At 49.3% G+C, this 10,550-nt stretch overlaps 1 protein-coding gene across 1 annotated transcript in view; it reads left to right on the top strand.

Annotated features, from left to right (window-relative positions):
* The window catches only part of TTC7B (tetratricopeptide repeat domain 7B), a gene marked incomplete at its 3' end in the record, with an annotated part of 200,850 nt that overhangs the window by 80,653 nt on the left and 109,647 nt on the right, over positions 1-10,550 (top strand). The window contains exons 11-12 of the mRNA XM_015571299.1: positions 9,307-9,390; positions 10,311-10,415. Of these exons, the coding sequence (XP_015426785.1) occupies positions 9,307-9,390; positions 10,311-10,415 (189 nt within the window). The remainder of the gene's footprint in view (positions 1-9,306; positions 9,391-10,310; positions 10,416-10,550) is intronic.

Consider the following 10,550-nt stretch of genomic DNA (forward strand, 5'->3'; position numbering starts at 1 on the left):
TCTGTGAGCAGGTCCCCTGTGCCTCGGGGACACTGCCCAGCGACACTCCGTTTACACAGTGGACCGCTTCTGACCAGAAGGTGGACAGCCCCAGGCCACCGCGAGAGAAGAGGTGTCACCTCCTCACCACGTCCTCACACTTTCTTCCTCTCTTGCCCCCATCAGGCCGCGTGCTCTCCTCCTGGCCCCTCTCCTGGGCGGACCTGAGCCCCGGGGCATGCACCAGACGGGGATAGGCGGGGGCGCCTGTGCTGTGGGTCCCAGCAGCCTTCCCACCTCTGTCCTGCCGTTGGCACCTTTGGGTGGGCTGTGCAGACCCAGGCTTTTAGGGCCTGCGCTGGCAGGAGTCGCAGAGCTACTTTCACACGAACGCCGCCCTCCCTGCCTCTCTCCCCCGTTGTATTTATTCAGGATGAAGGCTGCTTCCCACCCCAAGGTTGGCTGCGTCTGTGTGTGCCCACATGTAATGCCTTTCTTTCTTCAGGGCACTGTTCAGCCAGCTACTGGGCAGGGAGCCTTGTACAGAGGCAGTGCACACCCCAGGTTCATTACATCCTCATTCTGACAGGTTTAAATATAAGCACAGTGTTTGCCGTGTCTCCAGTGCTATGAGCTTTCGTGTTTTTTTAAAGACTCATTGTGAGCTCCGCCGAAAGGCTTGTGTAGGAAGGAGGAACACTTTCCCCCTTCGGTTTAAGCAGCAGCTCTGGTTGGCATGACAACCCACACTATTAAAAGTAAAGCAACAAGCCCGGCTTCCTTTGTTTTCTAGGATGAACCCAAGCCGCTAAGGGGCTTGTTTCTTTAATGTGACTACTCGTGGCTCCATTTCGACAGAACATTAAGAGGTCCTTTTCGAAGGACGCTTGTGTCCCCTCTCCAAAGACACGGCAGCGTCAAAGACAGAAGTGGTATTTTTATTTTCCTTGTTGAATTTCTTTTCATCTGTTTATGATAAACCGCAACAGCATTATGGTTCTGTGGGCAGCACTGTCTGGCTAGTGCTTGTAACAAAGGGACATTTTCCGTCCCCGAGCCAAACACTTATTTAGTCGGGGAGCTCTGTGAGAAGCGCTTGAATACTGGGTCTGCCTAACAGGCCTGCCAGGTGTCAGCTGCCATCAGAATTTGGTATTTAAATGCAGCCCCACTCGAACCGCGGACACTCAGCCTGGACCTCGGTGCCCAGGTCCATGGAAGGCACCAATGTGGCCTGACTCCTGGAAGTCAGGGCCGAGGGTTTGGTCCATGGTAGGTGCTCAATAAAACCTGCTGAATAAACCAGCGCTTCAGGCCACGGACATTCTCATCCCGCTCCCTCTTCCTCGGTGTGTGAGACAAACAGAAGGTCATTTCGCTGGGAAATAGGCAGCGGAGGAAGAGATGGGCCCACCGTAGGCAGCGCTGGGGTCACCCCATCCAGAGGGACCAGCGACATCATTTTTCATGCAGGTCTACCCGGAAGAATCTCAGCCCCTGCCATGGCCACTGGTGCCCACAACCCCACCGTAGGAAAGCATTTTTGTTTTTATTAGGCATCATCGCTCTCTTCTTATAGTCCTTAATGAAAAAAAAGTTTTTCACTTAAAAATTTAATATGCCATTTTAACCTTTTTAAAGTATATAATTCAATGGCATTAATTTCACTCACAGTGTTAGGTAACCGTGGTGATAATTTCTAAATTTTCCATTACCCCATGTAGAAACTCTTTACCCAGTAAGCAATAACTCCTCACTCCCACCTCCCCCATAACCTGGTAACCTCTGATCAGACTATACTTGTTGTTTTGTGTCTGGCTTATTTCATCAGCCTAGTGTTTTCAGGGTTCTGCCATGTTGTGATAATACATCTGATAGAATGTCTTGGACTTTATTCCTATACTAGAGGCCCGGTGCACAAATTTGTGCACAGGTGAGGAGGGTCCCTCGGCCTGGCTGGCAATCGGGGTGAGAGGGGCTGTCTCGCCCAGTCCTGATCAGGCCAATGGGGGCCATCTGTCCAGGGAGGGGCTGCAAGAGGTTGGCCAGCCGCCCCGATCCGGCCGATGGAAGCCGGCCCAGAGGGACCACAGGAGGGCTCCAGGGCGTGTCCGGCCCTCTCGCCCAGTCCCGATCGACCAGGACCCCAGCAGCAAGCTAACCTACCGGTCAGAGTGTCTGCCCCCTGGTCAGACACTTAGCATATTATGCTTTTATTATATAGGATTGGCTGAATACACGCCATTGGATGTATAGGCCCATTTTGTTTATCTGATTATCTGTTGATGGGTGGACCCATGGATTGTTTCCGCCTTTTGGCTGTTGTGAATAATGCTGTAGGGAACATACCTGAGTGCCAGTTTTCAGTTCTTTTGGATATATACCCAAGAGTGGAATCACTGGGTCATATCGTAATTGTAGGTTTCACTTTTTGAAGAACCACCAAACTCTTCCACAGTGCTGGGCCATTTTGCCTTCCCAGCAGCAAGGGGTGTCTCCGTATTCTCACCACCACTTGCTGCTTTGTAGCTGTTGTTTTTGCTGTAGTAGCCATTCTAATAGGTGTGGAGTGGTAACTCATTGTGGGTTTGGTTTGCTTTTCCCTAATGACTAATGGTGCTGAATATTTTTCCGTGTGCTTATTGGCCATTTAGGTATTATGTTTGGAGAAATGTCTATTCAAGACCTCTGCCCACTTTCAGATTGGGTTATTTCTCTTTTTGTTGTTGAGTTATAGAAGTTCTTTATTGATTGTGGATAATAAACCCTTAACAGATATTTTCTCCCATTTTTCAGTTTGTCTTTTTTTATGATGTCATATGATGTACAAAAGTTTTTAATTCTGATAAAGTCTAGTATTTCCATTTTTTTCTTTTGTTGCTTGTGTTTTTGATGTCATATCTAAGAATCTATTGCCAAGACCAAGGTCATGAGGACTTATTCCTATGTTCTTCTCTGAGGATTTTATAATTTTTTCTCTATGTTTGGATTGTTGATCATTTTGAGTTAATTTTTGTATATGGTATCGGTAGGAGTCCAAGTTCATTTTTTTTTTGTATGTGGAAATCAAGTTGTCCTAACATTCATTGAGACTATTCTTCCCCATGGACTTGGCACCCTTGTTGAAAATCAGTTGGCCATAGATGTGCAACCTCAGTTCTATTTCATCACCCTGTATGTTTATCCTATGCCAGTACCACACTGTTTTGATAGCTGTACTTTGTTGTGAGCTTTGAAAAATCAAGAGATGTGAGTTCTTTAACTTTGCTCTTTTTCAAGATTGTTTTGCCTGTCCTGGGCTCCTTGCAATCCCATATGAATTTGAGGATTGGCTTTTCTATTTCTGCAAAAAAGAGTTGGAATTTTGATCCAGGTTGCATTGAAACTGTAGATTACTTTGGATAGTATTGCCATCTTAATATCTCATGTTTTGATATCAGATCTGAGTTTGATTTCTCAATTCTGCTACTTTACATGCCAAGTATGAACTTGAAGGGGTTCCTTTAACTCTAAACCTGTATGTGGAAAATACAGGTAATACTAGGACCTACCTCCAGTGGTTATTATGATGCTTAAAGAGATAGTGTGTGCAAAATGAATGTTGCTGTTCTTATTGGTGGTGTTGATAATCTGTTTTCTAATGTAAAAATCCCCGCTGTAATGACCCTTAGGAGTGTCTTTCATTGCGTAGTGAAGTAACTCAGCCTTGGGGTCAGGCATGTCTGGGTTCAAATCCTGATGCTGCCCTTTCCTAGCTGTGCAACTTTGGGAAAGATACTTAGCCACTCTGGACTTCCACCTCAGAGACTGCTGTGAAGCTCAGTGAGACAATAGGTGTGAAACAGCCAGCACAGGTCTTGGTATTTAACGCATACCATTCCATTCCTCTTTGGTTATTAGAAAGCATTGATCTGAAATTGTCTCCTTGTAACTTGCACCTGTTCTATGTCTTCAATAGGGCAAGTCAGTCCTGCCTCAGTGACATAAAGGGCCCCATAGTTATTCTGGGGGTTGACAAACTTTTCTAAAAAGGACCAGATACTAAATGTTTTAGGTTTTGAGAACCAAGAACCAAAATCAAGGATGTTTGTAGATATAACAAGAGAGGAAACAAATTTCCACAGAATTTTTATTGATTGAATTAACATATAAGAGTGACTACACCTTTTTGTAATACGGGTTCATTAAGATGAATGGGATTGTTTTGGGGGTAGCATTTTATTTAGTTTGGATTCCAAGTCAGTATGCCCTCTACACATTGATGGCAAGTGCTCATCTATAAACGGTTCTGAGCGTTTGGACTCTGGAAGCAGGCAGCAGCTCGGACTTGGCCCGCAGGCCATGGTTTATCTGGTGTGGCATCATCTCCAAATTCTTTGCCTTTTGCCACACTCCGCATAGCGCTTTCTTGTTTGTCCATGGCCATCCATAAAGGATTTCCTAACACTCGACCCATATTGGTTCCTTCAGTCAAGCATTCGTTGGGCACTGATGCTGTAATGATGCCCCCCTCGGCTGCTCGACCCGCTACTCCTTACTTCCCTCCCTCAGACCTTGTGTGGGTGAGGCGACAGCTGTGGCTGAAGGTTCAAACCTGAAGCCCCAAGCCAGGGAGACAGACTGAAGACAGAAAAAGACCAAAAGGTGAGAGGCAGTTGAACAGGGAGGAGGTAGAGGAATGAAATGTCCGTTTCTTGAATTTAGAGGTTCATTTTGCTAGAATAACAAAGAACAGCAATATCAGCAGAAACAGCAGGCGGAGTATGTAGTAGAGGGAGATCCTGGAGACCCGTGACTCGCGTGCAGACTTGATCAGGATGCGTCATCTAGCTGAGCAGAGAGCATGCTGGGCGATGGCGACCAGCATTCAGTTCTGCAGTCAAGTCTGTGACCTCTGAGAAGCAGCCCACCCTCCCCGCCTCCCACCGTCGCCGGAGGCAATGGCGCACTTTAATCTAAGCGTGTGCCACGGCAATACAGCTTTGAGACGCCTCTGCCTGGAGCAGTGTTGCTGTTTTAAAGCAAAAAGAGAAATGGGAGAGGGGCACCAGCGTGGGGTTTGCTCTATTTTATTTTTAATTCAAGGGGAGAAAACTCTGAGCAAGATTTGGTGGGAACCACCTGTGTTTCCTCAGAACTTGGGTTGGGAGGGTCTTTTATTTGCAGCCGAGGGCCCCGTGAGCATGTTCTTTAGAAACTTTCCCTGGACTCTCGCAGATTCGATATCTCAGATTCCACTTTAATTAACTAATTAATTTATTTTTAGTTAATTCAGAAATAAGCCTTCTGAGCTGAGCCTCCTGAGACCTGGGTTCTAACCCCAGTTCTGCCACCGGGTGACCCTGGCAGGTCTTGTCTCCTCTCTGGCTCATAGTTTCCTCAGCCATAAGGTAAGAGTGTGTCCACATCATCTGAGAGGTTTCAGCGTACCCTGCCTATGCCATTCTGTGGGTTCAAGAGCCTGGTCCCGAATGTCTACATTGTTTAGTCTTTAATTGCTAAAAATAAAAGCACGAAATATTATCCGTCTACCATCTTAAATTAAGAAGCTCTGTAACACAGCTGCCAGAATTACATTTGTTAGCTGGCTCTTAAGTACAAAGGACGTAGGAAAGAAAACCTTCCTACTCGATGAAAGGCTCTGAGTTATGAGAACTCTCAGGATTCGGCCCACCTGCCCACAGAGGTGAGTAATGAAGACAGCGCACTATGTTATTTATTCTGTTTTAATGGTGATGAATTTTAGACTTCAGCTCCAGGCTCAATTTGAGGCAAAATCTGATTATTTTGTTACTGCCCCCTCTTGGATGCTCAGTCTCCCTCTCGAATTCCGAAAATAGACTCTGGTTTCCCATGCTGTGCTGCTATACAGCTGTCGCTGCCATGTGCCCGGTTCATGTCACTGGGCTTTGCCTACCAGGAAGGTAATTGCTCAATCCCGTTCTCATGCCAAAGAGCTGCTCATTCCTGATGCCCCTCGGGATGGCTGACTTGTGAACAGCCACAGTGACAGCGGGAAAGGGTGAGCTTCTGCGACCAAAGGAAACATTTTTGCAAGGGACAGTGTGACGGCCACTCAGATGACTCAGATGCCATTTAGAGGCTAATTCTTGTTTTACCAAGTATTCGTGGCATCAGATGAATGTGGTCTGGGCTTTGGAGCGATGGCGGTGGCATGGTGATTACAGAGCCCGGGCCTGTCTTTCCTGGTAGAAACAGTCCTACTGCCAAATCCACCTTCGCTTCTGGTAAGGGGATGGTTTGGAGATGCCACTGGCTGTTCTGTGTGGGTGACTCGGGGATCTGCAGGCCTGGAGAGGACCCCGGATCCCTCTCCCAGACCCACACGTCATCTCCATAGATACCGGAAGTGAAGAAGGGCCAGGGTCTTCTCTCATCTCTCCTTTCCTCTCAGAGGCTCCAGGGCACTCCCTTCAGCCGTCCTCTGCCCGGCCCAGAGCTCCTCCCCTGCACTCCCCCTCATGTAGAACCCTCAAGCCCACAGGATCTGCTGCTGCGTCTTCGTTTCATAACAGCTACATCACCACTAACGTGTCTGTACCGTTCATTCTGTGCCAGACAGTCTTCTAGGCATTTCACGTGCATTTGAAACATTGCTTCATGTAGCCCCATGACCACCCTGTGGCTGGGGGTAAGGAGTTTGGATTAAATGTGGCCCCAATGCCCGCGACTGCTGTCCTCGCCCCATGCCTGCCTTCTCTGTCCCCTCCCGGCCATCAGCCAGTGGGCCTGGGGGACTGAAGCAGCCTCTTAAAGGCCCCAACATGCACAAAACTCCTGTGTCTCCTTTTTTTTTCTTTTTTATTGAATTTACTGGGGTGACATTGTTTAATAAAATTAGATAGGTTTTAGCACCTGTGTCTTAAAAGTCCATTTCATCAGTATTTCTTTTAGACTGGAACCATCATTAAAATGGGAATGCTCTTATTTTGTTTTTATAGTATATATTCTGTTCCCAATCTCCTCGCTCTATTAAAACTGGAAGTTTTTACTTTCTCACATACAGATGTGACTAAGGTGCTGAAAAGGGGTAGTCAAAGAGAATTGGGGTGAGCTGACACCCAGTCCAGGATGCGGATGTTGTGGAGAGCAAAATGAGTTCTTGCTTTGCTTGGAGGCATTCTTTGGGAGGGGCCTCCTTCCGTGACTGAGGAATGCTGACCTGAGCTGCGTGGGGAGTCGTGTAATCTTGACGTCTGCAGGGACGTGGGGAGGACAGGTTACACACCAAGCGGTGTGCTTGGCATTGAGACTTCCGGAGCATCTGCAGCTGCCTGGGCGCTTCCTCAGGCAGCGCATCGCCGTGTGTACGATGCCAGGAGCCCACAGGAAGAAAGAATGGTGATGCCAGAGCCCAGACACCTCTGAATTCGGGTGAGGGGCCAGTTCGTCGTTGTTGACTTCATTCCTGAATCCCTGTGTGATACCCCTGTGGCTTATTGTGGGCTGTAAGTTGTTATACTTGTGAGAAAGAGGCCCAAGTGGGGAGGGGTCTGTGAAGGATGTGGCAGTGAGAGTGGAGGAAACTTGTCACTCAGGACTCAAGCCAGCTGAGCACTTTGAGGTGGGCTGGGGCGCGGCATCCTCGCACGGGGTGCTGGTGGGCATAGTGGGATCTGTGAGGCTCCTTGGAAATTCTGCAAGCTGGAAAGACCTCAGTCCCCAGTAGCCTCGGGGGCCCCAAAAGGCCAAGGGAGCAGTGCCCCATTAATAGTAAAAGATCTTGCTGGAGCTCAGAAATAGCTCGGGCGCCCCGTGGCATTCTGGGGGCCTTTAGCTGTATTTCGCTCTGTGCAGCATGAGTGGGCCTGGAAAGTGGGCGTGGCATGTCGGAGCAGCGGAGCCTGGTGCTGAGAGCTGCCTGGTTCAGACCCTGGCTCCACCAGAACCCGCTGGGACCTCACCGGGCACGCAGCAGGCTGTGCTCCGGCTTCCTGTCTGTGAGGGGAGGGACAGAAAGGGCCTGCCTGGACCTCATGGGGTTAGCACGACCAACGAGGCAGCTCTGGTACAGCAGCTAGAATGGGTCCTGGCTCCATAGCCCATGTCGTCCAAAAGCTGTGTCTGTCCGTTCAGGCTGCGATAACAAAATCCACGGACCAAGAGGCTTGTAAACAACAAATGCTTGTTTCTCAAGGTTCTGGAGCTGGAAGCCCAAGATGATGGCTCCAGCAGATTTGATGTCCGGTGAAGGCCCACTTCTGGGTGGCAGGCTGCCAGCGTCTCGCTGGGGGCTCACACGGCGGGAGGGACCAGGGACCGCTCCTTTTTTATAAGGACACGAATCCTATTCATGGGGCTCTGCCCTCATGACTCCATCACCCTCCAAAGGCCCCACCTTCTGGCACCGTCTATGGGGGTTAGGTTTCCACATATGAATTTGTTGGGGGCGGTCGGGGGAGAGGCACAGCATTCAGTCCATACCACTTGTTAAGGAAACAAAAACAACCATAGTCTAGCCCAGTGGTCAGCAAACTCATGAGTCAACAGAGCCAAATATCAACAGGACAACGATTAAAATTTCTTTTGAGAGCCAAATTTTTTAAACTTAAACTATATAGGTAGGTACATTGTTATTAACTTAATTAGGGGACTCCTAAGGCTTAGGAAGAGCCACACTCAAGGGGCCAAAGAGCCGCATGTGGCTCGCGAGCCCCAGTTTACTGACCCATCTAGCTTTTGATTCAGAACAGGTGGTGTCAGCTGCTGCACTCCTTTCGTTCATCAGGAAAACAGTTGATGTTTATCATTCCTCTTAGCAGTAGAGCTGGTAGGACACACTTACTTTTTATCACCATCGACCCTTTCTCTCCACATACCGGCTCCTTTGCCTAATCTCAGCCAATGTGATGGTTATTCTTGTTTCCACCTTCATCATTTCTGTCCCCTTCCCTCAATCAGTTTCTAAGTACTGTTAGCTTTTCATTGCTTGGTGTTCCCTCCACAGCACCTGTCTCCCCCATTATCCCCAGCCCACACCTCCCCCAACCTGGGTTAGGTCGCCCCCCACGAACCCCATCTCGCCCACTTGTCAGGTGGGGGCTTGTGTTGGAGGGGTTGGCGCCCCTGCTTCCTTCCGTGCAGCGGAGGGAAAACTGCCTGAGACCAAGGCTTGTGCTTTCGTCACCGGTGGGTCATCTTGGCGTCTGGCACAGTGCACGCCACCCGTGGGGCGGGGTGGGAGATTGTGTTTCAAGCATCCAAGGAAAGCAGAGGTTGTCGGTCTCACTGCAGTGTGCAGAGACCCAGACTCATGTGGCGTGTGACGGCCATGCTCACGTGTCTGCGTCTGTTCTCGCCCCCCAGTGCTTAGAGAGAGCCATGAAGTTCGCCTTCGAGGAGTTCCACCTCTGGTACCAGTTTGCTCTGTCACTCATGGCGGCCGGAAAAGTGAGTCCCCCTTCTACGTGCGGTTCTCCGTGTCCACGCGCAGTGCCTTCCAGTCCCGGGGCGGTGGCATCCCTCAGGGGCCTAAGCCATAGGAAGCTGCCCTGTGGCCATTTATAAATGAATAATCAAGTTTAATTATTTGGGGCCCAACACAGACACATCGTTGAGAAGAATTCTGAAATATTTGCCTTTTTCTTGCCATTGTAACTTTGTCACATGACCATGTGGCTTGAACTAAGGCTGGTTTCTTCACACTGGCCCTCTTGCGCATTTGGGAGCATAACTAACTCCTAGGGGGGTGGGGGGTGCTGTGTGGTTCTCTGTGGCTGTTTATCTCAGGATGTGTCTGATGTTCGTGGAAAACGTCAGCTTTGGAGTCCAGCTGCCAGAGCTGGGGTCTGGGCTGTGTGACCCGGGGCAGGTCACCGTGCCGCTTTCCTTTTCGGTAAAATGTAGTAATAATAGGGCCAACTTCTAGAGTGGTTATTGGGTAAATGAGATAAGACCCACCAGGTGCTTAGTGTAGTACCCCCACGTGGTGCATACCCAATAAAGAGAATTAATTGGGGCCATTTAATGAATCTGCCATTTAGCCAATTGTTAAGTCTGTGATATAAGGTTATTTGGGGGAGGTGGAGACAGAAATGTAGTATGGTATGCTATAAAACGCTTATTTTTCATAATAACACCAGGAAGGAAGAAAATGAGGGTGACTCCAGGGAAGTTGAACCCCAGTTTACAGCCCTGTCACTCAGGAACCCATGTTCTGGTTGTTGCTGTCCCAGGCCCCTGCGGGCTTGGGCTCCCCGTTGGAACACCGCATTAAGAGGACAGCTAACCAAAACCCCAGGGAAGCTTTTAGTGTTTGGTTCTGTCAGACATTCCGAGTTGCCCAGAAACACTCTCTCTCCTTTGCCAAGTCTGCCCGTGCCGTGAAGGTGCTGAAGGAATGCATTCGGCTGAAGCCCGATGACGCCACCATCCCGCTGCTGGCCGCCAAGCTGTGCATGGGCTCCCTTCACTGGGTGAGTCGCTGGCCGCGCTCAGGGCAGGGCTGCCAGCCTGTTGCATTGCCAGGCAGAGAGGAAAGCGCAGGGACTCACCAGCTACACACACGCAGGCTGCCCAGAGCCCCAGACCCCGGCTCCTCGGGCCTCTCC

This window comes from Myotis davidii, unplaced genomic scaffold, assembly GCF_000327345.1.
Source record: "Myotis davidii unplaced genomic scaffold, ASM32734v1 scaffold732, whole genome shotgun sequence".
Lineage (NCBI taxonomy): Eukaryota > Metazoa > Chordata > Mammalia > Chiroptera > Vespertilionidae > Myotis > Myotis davidii.